Source organism: Staurois parvus, unplaced genomic scaffold (genome assembly GCF_062004578.1).
Source record: "Staurois parvus isolate SC_StPar_1 unplaced genomic scaffold, SC_StPar_1.0 ptg001167l, whole genome shotgun sequence".
In the NCBI taxonomy this organism is placed as follows: Eukaryota; Metazoa; Chordata; class Amphibia; order Anura; family Ranidae; genus Staurois; species Staurois parvus.
Window position 1 is genome coordinate 202,708 of NW_028318963.1, and position 17,301 is coordinate 220,008.

Sequence of the window (17,301 nt, forward strand, 5' to 3'; positions counted from 1 at the left end):
TCTATCAGTGACCTTCAGTGCAGGCTATCAGTGCCCATCACTGCCGCCTCATCAGTACCCATCAGTGCAGCCTATTAGTGCCCATCACTGCAGCATCATCAGTGCACATCAGCGAAGGAAAAAAATTACCTGTTTGCAAAATCTGTATAACAGAAACTAAGAAAAAAAAATGTTTTTTTTTTAATTTTTTTATCTTTTTCGTTTGTTTAGCAAAAAATAAAAAGCCCCAGTTGTGAGTAAATGACACAAAAAGAAAGCTCTATATGTCTCAAAAAAATGATAAAAAAGTCATATGGGTGCAGTGTTGCATGACCGCGCAATTGTCATTCAAAATGTGACAGAGCTGAAAGCCGAAAATTGGCCTGGGGGCAGGGCGGGGGTGACAGTGCCCGGTAGACAAGGGGTTAACCAAAGAGAAACCTTGACAGTAGCAGGTGTTGCCAACATCCCTTCATAACTGCAGCCAAATATCTGATTTGCTCCAATGGAAGTTTGAGGATTCCAGGTAAAAATAACAAGCTAAAAATAAGTCGCCCATTTAAAGCCAACATAGCAAAACCCGCCTTCAACTCAGAGATTTCCTCCTTCATAATTTATTCTGCCTCCTACATGTCCTCAGTCTGATGCCTAGCATCATTTAACCGGCTTCCTCTGAGCCCAGGTTGCCCTGGACCTGTTCCCCAGCCTTTGACTGGACATTGAAAGGAGAAAGAGTGAGGTGCTCATGTCTCTGCCACTCTGCTCTCTCTTCCTTTCAGCATGTTTCTTGGCACCTGTACAGGGACTGCAAGAGGGTAATACCAGGTCACACGCAGGTACATACACTGTTTGTATTTGAAAAAAAAAAATCTTCAATTCAGAGTTTTCCTTCTTCATAACTTATTCTGTCTCTAGATGTCCTCAGTCTGATGTCCAGCATAATTCAGTCCACTTCCCCTGAGCCCAGGTTGCCCTGGACCTGCCCCAAGCCTTTGACTGGACACTGAAAGGAGAAGCAGCACAGTGATGAGCTCATCTTTCCTTTGCTCTTCTCTGTCTTCCTTTCAGCATGCTTCTTGGCACCTGAACTGACTGGTTCCTTGTGCTGCTTTTTCTTCTCACACTCCAGCCCTGCTGTACAGGGTCTGCAAGAGGGTAATACCAGGTCATATGCAGGTACCTACACTGCTTGTATTAAAAAAAAATCTTTAATTCAGAGTTTTCCCCCTTCATAACTTTTTCTGTCTCTAGATGTCCTCAGTCTAATGTCCAGCATCATTCAATCCACTTCCCCTGAGCCCAGGTCGCCCTGGACCTGCCACCAGCCTTTGACTGGACATTGAAAGGAGAAGCAGCACAGTGATGAGCTCATCTTTCTTTTGCTCTGCTTTCTCTTCCCTTCAGCATGCTTCTTAGCACCTGAACTGATTGGCTCCTTGTACTGCTTTTTCTATTCACACTCCAGCCCTGCTGTACAGGGACTGCAATGTGCTTGTGCTTATATCAGGTCACATTCAGGCACTTATACAGCTTGTGTTTAAAAAAAAAAATGTCCTCCTTCATAACTTAATTTGCCTATAGATGTCCTCAGTCTGATGTCCAGCATAATTCAGTCCACTTCCCCTGAGCCCTGGTCACCCTGGACCTGCCCCTAACTTTTGATTGGACACTGAAAGGAGAAGCAGCACAGTGATGAGCTCATCTTTCTTTCGCTCTTCTCTCTTTTCCTTTCAGCATGCTTCTTGGCACCTGAACTGACTGGCTCCTTGTGCTGCTTTTTCTTCTCACACTCCAGCCCTGCTGTCCATGGACTGCAATATGCTGGTTATCAGGTCACATTCAAGTACTTATACTGCTTGTATTAAAAAAAAAAAGAAATGTATTAATGATTACAGATCTGTGTCAACTTGTGTCTTTTACATTTTCCTGGAGCTGTGAAATGAGCCTTATGCCCATATTTTCAGCCCGTACAAGTTGTATAAACGGCCCCCCCCAGCATGCATGTAGCATGCAGACAACAAGGACACAGATCTGCCCCGGCTCGGCAACGGAGGAAGCAGCTATAGAGAAAAATGGGGTTTTATCTGCCGGCTGGGCGATAACGCCAGCTGGGCATCCCTCCTCAGGAAGTGCCCGGGGTCCTGGCTGGATGAATAAGTCATTGTGTACCTTGAAGGAACCATCACCAATTACGGGCAGGAAACGTCTGACCCACTTCGTCCTAATTCCTGCTCAGCTGGCCTTTCATTTTCACACTGATCCCGGAACATATGTCCAGGAAATCACCAGGAAAACCGGAATAGAAATATGTATTCATGTGCTTCGTGTAATTATCAGCGTCCTTCTTCACAGCCACCATTAATAGAGCCAGGCACCTGTGGAGCTTCTGCATTCGTTGGCTTATTAACCCTTCGTTCACCCTTCTCCACCTCCAGAGATCTTACTATGGCCTGGAAGGACATTAGACCCATGAAACAGAAAAAATGATGTGTTTGTCTTTATTATTGTGACTGCCTGAAATTTGCCTTTTTTTTGTAGGTTTTATTGGAGCGTTATAAATATTAGCAGCAGACTGTGTTCTTCTATTGTTGTGACTTAGATGACGTTCAGAGCACATTTTATGCCCAATTCATGCAAAACTCCACGTAATCCCAAGGGGTTCACATACTTTTTCTTGCAACTGTAGGTTTTGTGCTGCCCTAGGCAACACAAACATCGTCTGCCCCATGGACAACTACCAACACCACCCCCCTATTCCCCCTTCTGTGGAGAGCCTGACATTGACCAACACCCCTGCCCCCCACCTGGGAGAGCCTTCTACTACCATCCACCCCCCCGGCAATAGACAGAAAAATACACTCATCTTCACAGCTCCAGACATCCCCGGGAACGAGAGTCAGGCTCTACATACACCATCAAGCAGCCTCTCTTGGAACCCACCTCCATAGGTTCCAAAGGGTCCTCAGGCCACAAGGTGGACACAAGGGATTTAGACAATTCACAAACCCCAGGGGCGGACTGACCATTTGGAAACTTGGGCACTGCCCGAGGGCCCGGTGTCAGTAGGGGACCCCATGAGATGCCCCTGATACCTTTTTCATAGGCTTTTTTGAGTTTGGGCAAGGACACAGGGGCCCCATGATCCCCTATTGCCCGGGGGCCCCATGAGTTGTCAGTTTGCCCCTGCCCCCGACCTCAACCCTACTGAACACTTTTGAGATAAATTTGAACACCAGTTTGAAGCTAGGTCTTCTCATCCAATATCGGTAGCTGGCCTTAGAGACTGCTAGAGGTGTAGAGACTGGGGACATGTTACAGCTGTAGCTGAAGGTTGAAGATTGGCTGCAGAAGAGTGTTATGGCCCGTACACAGGATAAGAAAATCATACAAAATGTCTGTATGAAGAACGATCAGTCGATGATCTGATCATTAGTATAGTGCTGTTGAGACCCGATTCCGACTGTTAGGACAACAAAAACCGAGGGTGCAAGCCAGAAAATGTTTATTGTACCTGAACACAAAGTTCGATTTTCGTTCTGTGTGTACAGTAATTGAACAAAAATGATTAAGTAGAAAAAAACACACATGATCAGAAGCAAAGAACGATCCTAGACTTCCTCTTCTACTTCACTAGTACGTAGATATGATGTTACATCATTCGTGAAGAATCGGATGATCGTTCATCTAATTTTCTCATAGTGTGTACTAGGCACTAGAGACTGACAATATATTACAGGAGACTGCTAGAGATTACTGACTTTACAGCCTCTCTGCCAATCTGTGCCTCCACTACTGGCTGCTGGGACCAAAGAGCCGCTCCATAGGTACCAAAGGGTCCTCAGGCCACAAGGTGGACACAAGGGATTTAGACAATTCACAGAGCTCCGACCTCAACCCTACTGAACACTTTTGAGATAAATTTGAACACCAGTTTTAAGCTAGGTCTTCTCATCCAATGTCGGTAGCTGGCCTTAGAGACTGCTAGAGGTGTAGAGACTGGGGACATGCTACAGGTGTAGCTGAAGGTTGAAGATTGGCTGCAGAAGACTGTTATGGCCGGTACACACCATAAGAAAATCAAACGAAAATTTCTGTCTGAAGAATAATCAGTCAATTATCTGATCAGTAGTATAGTGCTTTCATCATTCGTGAAGAATCGGATGATCTTCATCTAATTTTCTCATAGTGTGTACTAGGCACTAGAGAGTGACAATATATTACAGGAGACTGCTAGAGATTACTGACTTTACAGCCTCTCCGCCAATCCATGCCTCCACTACTGGCTTGTGGGAACAAAGGGCCACTCCATAGGTACCAAAGGGTCTTCAGGCCACAAGGTGAACACAAGGGATTTAGACAATTCACAGAGCCCCGAACACCAGTTTTAAGCTAGGTCTTCTCATCCAATATCAGTGGCTGGCCTCACAAAAGTTCTTTTGTCTGAATTCTCCCACATAAACTCCAAAATCATGTGGAAAGCCTTCCTAAGTGAAGGCTGCAATAGCCACAAAGGGAGGGGGGGGGGAGCAACTCTTTTTTTAATATCCATGGTTGGGGTTGGATTTCCAAAAAACTCACACAGGTGTGATGATCAAGTGCACACATATTGTCTATATAGCATAGTATATGTTGTAATTTATACCAGTAGTAATGGGTCAGTAAAATACATTCAGTTTAAAATAAAGTCGGCCCGCTTTTGCCACATTACTTCTCAATTTCTCAATTATTCTAATTTCACAAATATTTCTCATTGTATCATAGGAAGAAAGATTATTTTTTTGGTATTGATATGAATAATGAAAAGAGGACCTGTAATTAATTATTGTTCTGTTTATTCCCTTCAGGTTCCTGTCTTATTGAATACTGGAAACACGACCCATGGATGGGAGCCATCAGTTGTCCCCTCTGCAGGCAAAAGGTACCTTTGACTTTTACTTGGGGCTATCTATATAAACAATGGCATTATTCAAAAAGACCATTCCAAGAGCAGTGATAATATACTTGGCAAGGCAACCACATTTCACTGACATCAGGTCAATTGGTTAATTGGTTGCTATATGTTGCTGTACGTTTTGCACTTTGCATTTGCTTTACTGAACATGGTTTGGCATAGTTTTGCCAAAGGAGGCAGATGGGTCTTTGTGGGCAAAATATCTGATACTCCTTAAGCAAATCATCAAAGCATTATTATTATTATTATACAGTATTTATAAAGCGTCAATAGTTCGCTCAGCGCTGTACATTACAAAGGGGGACAGAACATGTGACAGAACAATACCAATACAATGCAAAACATGAGGGGATTGAGGGCCCTGCTCTTTGGAGCTTACAATCTAGGAGGGAGGGGATGGTGGCACAGGAGGAGATAGCTGTGGGGGATGGAGTGGTAGGAAGAGTGGAGGAGGTCGGCAAGTTAGCAGGGGGGGGGGGGTAGGCTTCCCTGAAGAGATGGGTTTTCAGGGTGTGCCTAAAGGAGAGGAGAGTAGGTGATAATCTGTTGGGTTGGGGCAGGGAGTTCCAGAGGATGGGTGACACCCTGCAGAAGTCCTGGTGGCGGGCATGGGAGGAGGAGACCAGGGAACTAGAGAGAAGGAGGACTTGTGAGGAGCGGAGTGTGCGTGCTGGGTGGTACTTGGATATTAGGTCAGTGATGTAGTTCGGGGCAGTATGGTGGACAGCTTTGTACGTGTCTTTATGGAGCTGGTTTACAAATGGTGTTCCAATTTATCCCAAAGCATTGGGACAAACCATTAGAATGGGCATCCCAAGTTTCCATAATCATCCTTATGGGCCAAAGTGTGTGTGCTGGAGATGGAATACCACTTGGAAAAGGCCAATATACAGTCATGGCCGAAATTGTTGGCACCCTTGATATTTTTCCTGAAAATCAAGTATTTCACACAAAAAAGGTATTGCATTAACACATGTTTTGCTATACACATGTTTATTCCCTTTGTATGTATTGGAACAAATATAAAACAGAGGCAGAAAAGCAAATATGACATAATGTCACACAAAACCCCAAAAATGGGCTGGACAAAAGTATTGGCACCCTTAACTTAATATTTGGTTGCACACCCTTTGGAAAACATAACTGAAATCAGTCGCTTCCTATAACCATCAATAAGCTTCTGACACCTCTCACCCGGAATTTTGGACCACTCTTCCTTTGCAAACAGCTCCAGGTCTCTCTTATTGGAAGGACACCTTTTCCCAACAGCAATTTTAAGATCTCTCCACAGGTGTTCAATGGGATTTAGATCTGGGCTCATTGCTGGCCACTTCAGAACTCTCCAGCGCTTCTTTGCCATCCATTTCTGAGTGCTTTTTGACGTATGTTTGGGGTCATTGTCCTGCTGGAAGACCCAGGATCTTGGACGCAAACCCAGCTTTCTGACACTGGGCCCTACAGTGCGACCCAAAATCCTTTGGTAATCCTCAGATTTCATGATGCCTTGCACACAGTCAAGGCACCCAGTGCCAGAGGCAGCAAAACAACCCCAAAACATCATTGAACCTCCACCATATTTTACCGTAGGTACTGTGTTTTGTTCTTTGTAGGCCTCATTCCGTTTTCGGTAAACAGTAGAATGATGTGCTTTACCGAAAAGCTCTATCTTGGTCTCATCTGTCCACAAGACGTTTTCCCAGAAGGCTTTTGGCTTACTCAAGTACATTTTGGCAAACTGTAGTCTTGCTTTTTTATGTCTCTGTGTCAGCAGTGGGGTCCTCCTGGGTCTCCTGCCATAGCGTTTCATTTCATTTAAATGTCGACGGATAGTTCGCGCTGACACTGATGCTCCCTGAGCCTGCAGGACAGCTTGAATGTCTTTGGAACATGTTTGGGGCTGCTTATCCACCATCCGGACTATTCTGCGTTGCAATCTTTCATCAATTTTCCTCATCCGTCCACGACCAGGGAGATTAGCTACAGTGCCATGGGTTGCAAACTTCTTGATAATGTTGCGCACTGTGGACAAAGGCAAATCTAGTTCTCTGGAGATGGACTTGTAACCTTGAGATTGTTGATATTTTGCCACAATTTTGGTTCTCAGGTCCTCAGACAGTTCTCGTCTCCTCTTTCTGTTGTCCATGCTTAGTGTGGCACAGACAGACACACAATGCAAAGGTTAAGTGAACGTCTCTCCTTTTTATCTGCTTTCAGGTGTGATTTCTATATTGCCCACACCTGTTACTTGCCCCAGGTGAGTTTACAGGAGCATCACATGCTTGTAACATTCTTATTTATCCGCAGTTGTGAAAGGGTGCCAATACTTTTGTCCAGCCCATTTTTGGAGGTTTGTGTGACATTATGTCGAATTTGCTTTCTTTCCTCCCTTTTTTTGTTTTGTCCCAATACACACAAAGGGAATAAACATGTGTATAGCAAAACATGTGTTAATGCAATACGTTTCGTGAGAAATACATGATTTCCTGGAGAAATATCAAGGGTGCCAACAATTTCGGCCATGACTGTATGTGTGCTGGAGGTGTATCTCACTAGGGAAACACCAATATGTGTATATTGGAGGTGAGATGTCAGCAGGGAAAAAACAACATGTGTGCTCAAAAGCCAGGTCCATAGAGACATGGTTTGAGCAGTTTGTTGTGGGTAAAGTCTAGTCTCATGGTGAGAGCCATGACCTCAACCCTACTGAACACCTTTGGGATAAATTGGAACACCATTTATAAACCAGCTCCATAAAAACATGGTTTGACCAGATTGGTGTGGAGGAACTCACGTGGCCTTGACCCCAATCCTTCTGGACACCTTTGGGATGAATTATAACACCATTTATAAACCAGCTCCATAAAGACATGGTTTGACCAGATTGGTATGGAGGAACTTACATGGCCTTGACCTCAATCCTTCTGAACACCTTTGGGAAGGATTATAACATTTACAAACCAACCAGCTCCATAAAGACATGGTTTAACCAGATTGGTATGGAGGAACTCTATTGGTCTTGACCTCAATCCTTCTGAACACCTTTGGGATGAATCATAACACCATTTATAAACCAACTAGCTCCATAAAGACATGGTTTGACCAGATTGGTATGGAGGAACTCTATTGGTCTTGACCTCAACCCTTCTGAACACCTTAGGGATGAACTCTAACACCAATGGTGAGCCAGGTCTTCTAATCCAATAACTGTACATGACTTCACAAATGCTCTGTTTGCTGAATTGGCACAAATTGCCATAGACACAATCCAAAATGTTGTTAAAGGCCATCCCAGTAGAGTGGAGGAAATTCCATATTAATAACCATGGTTGTGGAATGGGATGTTCAGCAAGCTCCTATATGTGTAATGGTCAGATGTCCACAAACTTGGCCATATACTGTATTGTAGTAAGTAATAGTGATCAGTCACACATAATTGAAGCATTGTTTAATCATGTAAGATTAGCTGCTACTACTGCTACATGCTACTTGGTAGGAAGCCATTTTTCTAATCTGTTTAGCTATCTATTGCAACCCTTAGGGAGCAATTTCTAGAAATGATAGTAGAATAGTTGAGCTATGTCTGGCCTGCCCTGAGCACGGCTTTCCCCATCTAAGCATCATCATCATGCTACAAATCTCACCGTCCTGCTATAAAAATGTCTGTTTCTCCGGCAGGTCCGTTACCTCTGCAACATATGCGATGTCCAACAAGATAAGATGAACAGAGCGATGCAAAAAGATATCAGACATTACAATAATCGCTTCTCTGGGCGACCTCAACCTGTAAGTATTTCACGTTATAGAGATTTAAAAAAAAACTGTGCTGAGTTTTGTGAACCTAAATTATATATATTTTGGAATCCCCCCATAACATACACCATAACATATACAGAGAGATAGAAGTGTGGGATTAAAAGGAAACCTATACTAAGAGAGATATGGGGATGTCAGGGGTGGACTGACAACTCATGGGGCCCCCGGGCAATAGTGGATCATTGGGCCCCTGTGTCCTTGCCCACACTCAAAAAAAGCCTATAAAAAGGTACCAGGGGCATTTCATTGGGCCCCCTACTGACCCCAGGCCCTCGGGCAGTGCCCGAGTGCTGGAATGGTCAGTCCGCCCCTGGGGGATATCTTTGCTAACCTTCTGAAAATAGCTAGCCTGTCAAGCTGATTTGATGGCTTCAACACTTTTTGAGTCAGCGACAAGAAAGCAGATAGGTGGTTATGATTTAAAGTGGTTGTAAACCTCAGACATGCAATATGAACAAAGCATATCCCTCTATAATGTGTACATGTCTCAATCCAGAGCATTAAGCAACAGGTGTGCTCAAAAGCCAGGTCCGTAGAGACATGGTTTGACCAGTTTGTTGTGGGTAAAGTCGAGTCTCCTGGTGAGTCTCCTCGTGAGAACCCTGACCTCAACCCTTCTGAACACCTTTGGGACAAATTGGTATACCATTTGTAAACCAGCTCCTTAAAGACATGATTTGACCAATTTGGTGTGGAGGAACTCGCGTGGCCTTGACTTCAACCCTTCTGAACACCTTTGTAATGAATTGGAACACCATTTATAAACCAGCTCCATAAAGACATGTTTCTGTTTTCTGCCTTGTTCCTCTTCTATCTGCATGAGTCACTTCTGACAAGGTTTCCTGACACCAAGAGAAAAATGGTGACAGGGGAGGGACCTCCAGTACACAGCATGTGATTGACATCTTAGCTCTGTTCATGTGTGCTGTGTGAAGGGGAGGGGGGTGCCCTTCCCTCCAATCAGCTCTCACTGACCTCTGCAGAGTATAACTTAAGTTCCCACCCCTGATTCCTGAATGCTCAGACAAGCTGTATAAATTGGGCACTTTGAACAAATGTAGAGAAGAGAATACTGCAGATAAACAGATACAGCTTATGTAGGATGATTTTTTTTTTATCTCTGCATATCACCTGAGGTCAGTCACTTCACTGGGTATATGAAAGAGTTTACAATCATTTTAAATTTCTGCAATATTATTCCAGTTAGTGATTCGAAAAATATTGACGGCAGAGATGGTCAGGCAAGTAGCATTTTTCCCCCAGGCTTCCTCTTCTGGCTTCAGTTCTCTTTGATTTATAATGTATGTATAATTTGGGTTGGAAATTGCATCACTGACACGTATTAGGTCAGTATCATGCTAGCTACGATTTGTTGGTGGTTCACATATCCTTGAGCTGCTAAAGCTCACATACGTACTTGTGACGGGAGTCACTTTGGGTGGGGAGCACAGCTCACTTTAGAGAGGTGGGGAGACCCCTGTCTCAGCTCCCCATATCCCTCTTATGTGTAAATCACCCTATGCCTGTTAGGGGTACAGGGTGATCTGTCCTAATATTGGGGTGGGGGGGTTGTTGATTGTTTAATACCATGTGGTTGCATCCCATTGTTCTTTTTTGTTTCTTGCTTGGGAGCAAACTATTATGGGATGTATGAGTTTATGTGTATTAGCTTACTGGGGGGTGTCTCCAGCAGCCTTCCCTCCTGATGGGACTGTCTGCTAGTGTGAAGTTTGAATACCTGTGTGTCTCTTGTTGCTAAGTGTAGATTGCCCCGCCCTGTGTCATTATGCAGTGAGGGGGGATTGCCCCCTGAGTGTATAAAAAGCCAGTTCGAGTTTCAGATAAAGAGTTCCATGTTCAGACAGACTGGTGTCATCTAGTCTTGTTTGGTCGGCTGTGGTGTCTGTGGTTGGTGTTAGGAGGGGGAAGCGGTATTATAACGGAAGTGCCAAAACGCAGACTGGGTCGGCTCTGTTACAGTACCTTTATTTTGAGTAGGGAGTGGTTAAAAACGCTGATATTTTATATGCTGTCTTATCCCATTGCTGAGATCTCGCTTCACATCCAGTCCTAGGGGAACAACCAGGGGCGGACTGACAACTCATGAGGCCCCTGGGCAATAGGGGATCATGGGGCCCCTGTGTCCTTGCCCAAACTCAAAAAAGCCTATGAAAAAGGTACCAGGGGCATTCATGGGTCCCCCTACTGACCCCGGGCCCTTGGGCAGTGCCCGAGTTTCCAAATGGTCAGTCCGCCCCTGGGAACAACCAAATCCCCATTGCAAGATTTCCCTCACCTTCTTTTCTAGTGACTAGTGTAGAATTTTAGATTTCTCATCACTTTCTCACCAGGACAAACAAAAGGTTGGATTTCTTCAGACAGCAATAAAATCTTGACAGAGGTTCTAACTCTTCAACATTGTATCAAAAAGCAATGAAACGTTTTTGGCTTCAATATACAGTAGTTTACTGCTCAGTTGCTCTATATGTTCATTGAAAACATAAGCTGTTGCTTCAACTAAGTTTTTTAATTTTTATTCCAGATCACAGATTACTTGTACGACCTTCCATTACTATTGAACCTTGCCTTGAGAAGGGTCTTCACCATGGGTGGACTTGTGATGATCTTCTGTCTGAGACTGGTGGTCTGCTCCTTTGGGGCCATCACATTCTTGTCTTCACCATTCACCATTGTCCCTGACCCCCTGTGTGGAATCCTCAGCACCATCGATGATCTTGTAGTGGTTTTTCTTCTTCTTATCTGCATGATAAACATCAGCCTGCAGTTCCGGTCGGAAGGAATGACCATAGTCCAGACAGCCACACAGAGCATCTTGTCCGAGTCTTGACCAGAGACCATTTGCTTCTCTGTGACTGTAAACTAAAGACTTGATCTAACGACTTAACATCATGGCAACAATGGAGACAATTCACTATTCACCATTTGCTGTCATCCTTGAAACCCTATGTAGAATCCTCAGCATCATCAATGATCTGGTGGTGGTCTTTCTTCACTTTATCTGGATTATACACATCAGCCAACAGTTCTGGCCATAAGGAAAGATCATGGACTGGTGGTCTGCTCCTTTGGAGCCATCGTGTTCTTGTTTTAATCATTCACTGACTCCTTGTGTGGAATCCTCAGCACCATCGATGATCTGGTAGTGGTGTTTCTTCTCCTTATCCATATGATAAACATATGATAAACATCAGTCAACAATTCCGGTCAGAAGGAAAGACCATGGTCCAGACAGCCACACAGAGTGTTTTCTCTGAGTCTTGACCAAAGACCAGCTGCTTCACTGTGACAGCAAACTAAAGAGTTGATCTAATGACTTGATCCTCAACATCATGGCAACAGTGGAAACAATTCACTATTCACCTTTTGCTGTCATCCCTGACCCCCCGTATGGAATCCTCAGCATCATCGATGATCTGGTAGTGGTCTTTCCTCTCTTTATCTGTATGAAAAACATCAGCAAGCAGTTCCAATTGGAAGGAAAGACAATGGTCCAGGCCAGAGTCTTCACCACAGTCCATCTGCTCCACTGTAACTGCAAACTAAAGACTTCATCTAATGACTTGATCCTCAACATCATGGCAACAGTGGGAACAATTCACTATTCACCTTTCACTGTCATCCCTGACTCTCTATATGGAATCCTCAACATCATCGATGATCTGGTAGTGGTCTTTCTTCTCTTTATATGGCAACAGTGGAGACAATTCAAGATGGACTTCAATTGTGTTAAAAAAACTTTTTTTGTTACATAAATTCATTTATTTGCTCTTAGCAGAATCACCAAACCTGGACTGATGCTAGACTTTATGAAGTAAACTTCATTCAAACATCTGAAGCACTGGAAATTTCGTGTTGGACTTTATTCTACATTTTCACTCTCATACAGCCATGGAGAAAGGACATTAGAACTTTATATTTTCATATTTTAATTGCTCCGTGATTTGTCTGTAAAAGAACAGAATAAGCCAAGGAATGAAAGACCATTTTGAGGACTTTTTAAATCAATAGTCACCAGCAGGCGTTACATAAAACAATGGGGACCTTGTGAATTCAATTTCTGCTCCCAACCCAGTTTACTTGAATGTAATATATATGTTAATAATATGTATACATAAACTACTGTATATTTTATTTTATTATTTGTATATTTTGCAGTAAAATGGACAAGTTTATATTTTCTTTTCTGCTTTAATTATGTCCTGTTTACACATGTATCCCATTGGATGGGGATTAAATGGTACACAGTTTATACCTGCAGCATTACTTATCTTTTTCATGGCCAGACATCATTGATGTTTTTTAAAAAAAACTTTATTTAATATATTTTTTCGTAAATCTGAATTCCAGGTATGGCAATTGTTACATCTTTTTACAGCTTAGATCATTGTAAGTATGTATATTTACCATACCTGTGGGATCCATGTGGAAGCTGGAAATCCCTGTAGTAGGCACCACTACTACATTGATTGCTGCTGGCTTCTGGGTCCTATGTAAAGCAGCTGCCCTCCTGCTTTCTGAAGGAGGTCACCTGCATGGCCCAAACCATTCGGAGGACTCTTGGTTCAGTGGATTTGCAGTTGGCAAAAGGATAGATATGACAGCCTGGCTGTAAATGGGGTTCTTTCACAACAGAGACCGATCACCAATGGTGTACCACAAGGCTTTGTTGTATGTCCTGCTCAATTTAGTCTGTTTGTAAGCGATATAACTGAAGGTTTATTGGGTAAGGTATGTATTTTTCCTGATGACATAAAAGTGCGCAATAGGGTTGATAGTCCTGGAGGTGTTTGTAGCATGGAACATGACTTGGTATTGCTGGAAGGTTGGTCAGACCGGTGGAAACTATATTTCAGGATTTCAAAAATGCAAAGTTATGCACTTGGAGACAAATAACCATAATATTGTGTCTACAATGTTGGTCAGAACTACAAAAGAAAAAGATTGGCAGAAAGAGGTCTGGGGTGCATATCTAGTGGGGTCATCAGCAAAAGGAAGGTGTCCTGATTCCTCTATATAGATCTTTATATCACTAGGGGGTTCACCAGCAGGAGGAAGGAGGTCCTGATTCCTCTATATAGATCTTTATATCACTAGAGGGACCACCAGCGGGAGGATGGAGGTCCTGATTCCTCTATATAGATCTTTATATCGCTAGAGGGACCACCAGTGGGAGGATGGAGGTCCTGATTCCTCTATATAGATCTTTATATCACTAGGGGGTTCACCAGCAGGAGGAAGGAGGTCCTGATTCCTCTATATAGATCTTTATATCACTAGAGGAACCACCAGCAGGAGGAAGGAGGTCCTGATTCCTCTATATAGATCTTTATATCACTAGAGGGACCACCAGCGGGAGGATGGAGGTCCTGATTCCTCTATATAGATCTTTATATCACTAGAGGAACCACCAGCAGGAGGAAGGAGGTCCTGCATGATTCCTCTATATAGATCTTTATATCATTAAAGGGACCACCAGCAGGAGGAAGGAGGTCCTGATTCCTCTATATAGATCTTTATATCACTAGAGGGACCACCAGCAGGAGGAAGGAGGTCCTGATTCTTCTATATAGATATAAATATCACTAGAGGGGTCATCAGCAAAAGGAAGGTGTCCTGATTCCTCTATATAGATCTTTATATCACTAGAGGGACCACCAGCAGGAGGAAGGAGGTCCTGATTCCTCTATATAGATCTTGATCAGGGGCGGACTGACCATTTGGAAACTCTGGCACTGCCTGAGGGCCGGGGTCAGTATGGGGCCCCATGAGATGCCCCTGGTACCTTTTTCATAGGCTTTTTTGAGTTTGGGCAAGGACACAGCGGCCCCATGATCCCCTATTGCCGGGGGCCCCATGAGTTGTCAGTCCGCCCCTGATCTTGATATCACTAGAGGAACCACCAGCAGGAGGAAGGAGGTACTGATTCCTCTATATAGATCTTTATATCTCTAGAGGGGTCACTATCAGGAGGAAGGAGGTCCTGATTCCTCTATATAGATCTTGATATCACTAGAGGGGTCACCGGCAGGAGGAAGGAGGTCCTGATTCCTCTATATAGATCTTTATATCACCAGAGGGACCACCAGCAGGAGGATGGAGGCCCTTATTCCTCTATACCAGGGGCCTACAAACTTTTTAAACAAAGGGCCAGTTTACTAGCCTTCAGACTTTAGGAGGCCAGACCGTAGACTGTGGACATTAAGGTGAAAAACCCTTTGTACTCCAGATCCCCCCCCTTCCTTTTTCTTACCTGAGCCCGATCTGATCCAGCAATGTGCACGAAAGCAGCGGCTCCAGCTGCTATCTCCCTCCTCATTGGGTAGATTGATAGCAGTGGGAGCCATTGGCTGCCTCCGCTGTAAATCAAATGCTGTGACACAGGATCGGGGGTGGCGGGGCCGAGTCACTCACTTTGTGTCAATGCGGCTTTCAATGGGGGCACCCGCTGAAGAGGAGGATCCAGGAGCACCGGCGGGGGACCCCAAGGGGAGGAGGATCAGGGCTGCTCCGTGCAAAAGCATTGCACAGAGCAGGTAAGTACAGACATGTTTGTTATTTTAATAAAAAAACTTGAAGGTTTAATATCACTTTACTAAGCCACATACATAAATTCACAAGCATGGAACTAAACAGTCAACAAACAATCAGTTCAAGAATCTCTATATCCTTTATTACTGACAGTGAGTTTCAGGGGCCAAGGAATTTCCTTTGTTGCCGGCAACACTGCTATATACAGTAGCCATTGAAGTGTACACATCTGTCCAGGGGCGGACTGACCATTTGGATACTCGGGCACTGCCCGAGGGCCCGGGGTCAGTAGGGGGCCCCATGAGATGCCCATGGTACCTTTTTGATAGGCTTTTTTGAGTTTGGGCAAGGACACAGGGGCCCCATGATCCCCTATTGCCCGGAGGCCCCATGAGTTGTCAGTCCGCCCCTGCATCTGTCCATGTTCAAGGCTGAGATCTCTGTCCAGGAGGTTTCATCGGAACCCACATTTACACTCTAGCTACCAACCCTGAACCCTGATGAAGGGGAATTCCTTGGCCCCAGAAACGCATTGGAAACTGTCTATTCACTGGTTGTGACTTCACTGTCAGGAATAAAGGATGTATGGAATATTAAACTGACCATTTGGCACTTTTCTGTTCACGTGAATTGCTCAAGTTTGGAGTGTTCCGCTTTTATAGGATTATCCCTCCCCAATTTTGTATTTTCCAAAGTGGCCGAGATTCACTGAATCAGAAAAAATGAGGAAGGGTTGTAACTGAATAACCAAACTTCAAATCCAGCTCCTCTACTTTCTTAAATACGTACATAAACTCAGCCAGCCCTGTTCATAAAGCAGTGAGAATGTACGAAATGGAGTAACCCACAACAGCACAATGTCAGTTCACTAGAACCAAACTGGTGAGCGCTGATTCTCATTGGTGGATAGAAACTGATTCACTTTTCCTGCCACTGTACTTTTCTTCCTTAAATTTTAATGCTGCAGAACGCATTAGGTTAAAAGAAGGCAATGGGGGTTATTTACTAAAACTGGAGGGTGCAAAATCTGGTGCAGCTCTGCAAAGAAACCAATCAGCTTCCAGGTTTTATTGTCAAAGCTTAGTTGAACAAGTTGAAGTTAGAAGCTGATTGGCTACCATGCATGAATACAGGTCCTGCTGATGCTCTCCTAGAGTAACTGCCTGCCTCCTGGAATCTCCTCCATGCTCTTGAGACTGTGCTGGGAGACACAGCAAACCTTCTGGCCATGGCAGGTATTGATGTGCCATCCTGGAGGAGTTGGACTGCCTGTGCAACCTCTGTAGGGTCCAGGTATGGCCTCATGCTACCAGTAGTGACACTGACTCAGCCAAATGCAAAACTAGTGAAAAACAGTCAGAAAAGATGAGTAGGGAAAAAAATGGCCTGTAAAACCATTCCTGTTTTGGGGGTCGTCTCATTGTTGCCCATCTATTGCACCTGTTGTTAATTTCATTAACACCAAAACAGCTGAAACTGATTAACAACCCCCTCTGCTACTTACCTGACCAGAGCAATATCCCGGGAGTGTCATGGACTTGATGCTAGACTCTGATTAAAAAGTGTTCCTTTAATTTTTTTGAGCCGTGTATTTAATAATATTCTAAAACCAGAGAATCTGGTGCAGCTTTGCATGGTAGCCAATCAGCTTCTAACTTCATCTTGTTCAGTAAAGCTTTGGCAATAAAACCTGAAAGCTGATTGGTTTCTATGGAGCATTGCACCAGATTTAGCACGCTCCAGTTTTAGTAAATCAACCCCAATGTGTCAGAAAAAAATAACACTCTGCACCGCAATGCACAAAAAAAATGGACCGCAGTACAGATCACCAGTGTATGCCAGTACACATACGCTGACGCATGCGACGTGGTCCAGGGGCGGACTGACAACTAATGGGGCCCCCCGGGCAATAGGGGATCATGGGGCCCCTGTGTCCTTGCCCACAATCAAAGCACACCCAAAAAAGCCTATAAAAGTTACCAGGGCCATTTCATGGGGCCCCCTAGTGA

General features: G+C 44.2%; 2 protein-coding genes across 3 annotated transcripts in view; one reads left to right on the top strand and one right to left on the bottom strand.

Moving 5' to 3' along the window:
- The window catches only part of LOC149439003 (E3 ubiquitin-protein ligase RNF170-like), a 32,551-nt gene extending 19,538 nt beyond the window's left edge, over window positions 1-13,013 (top strand). The window contains exons 4-6 of the mRNA XM_089659588.1: window positions 4,824-4,897; window positions 8,606-8,713; window positions 11,286-13,013. Of these exons, the coding sequence (XP_089515714.1) occupies window positions 4,824-4,897; window positions 8,606-8,713; window positions 11,286-11,591 (488 nt within the window). The 3' untranslated portion in view covers window positions 11,592-13,013. The remainder of the gene's footprint in view (window positions 1-4,823; window positions 4,898-8,605; window positions 8,714-11,285) is intronic.
- FGGY (FGGY carbohydrate kinase domain containing) overlaps window positions 11,256-17,301 on the bottom strand; it is a 401,559-nt gene continuing 395,513 nt past the window's right edge. Inside the window, exon 17 of one of the 2 annotated variants that reach the window (XM_089659582.1) lies at window positions 11,256-12,709. The gene's annotated coding sequence lies outside the window, so the exon portion shown is untranslated. Of the gene's footprint in view, window positions 13,607-17,301 lie in introns of both variants that reach the window. The other variant, XM_089659583.1, reaches the window with a different exon arrangement.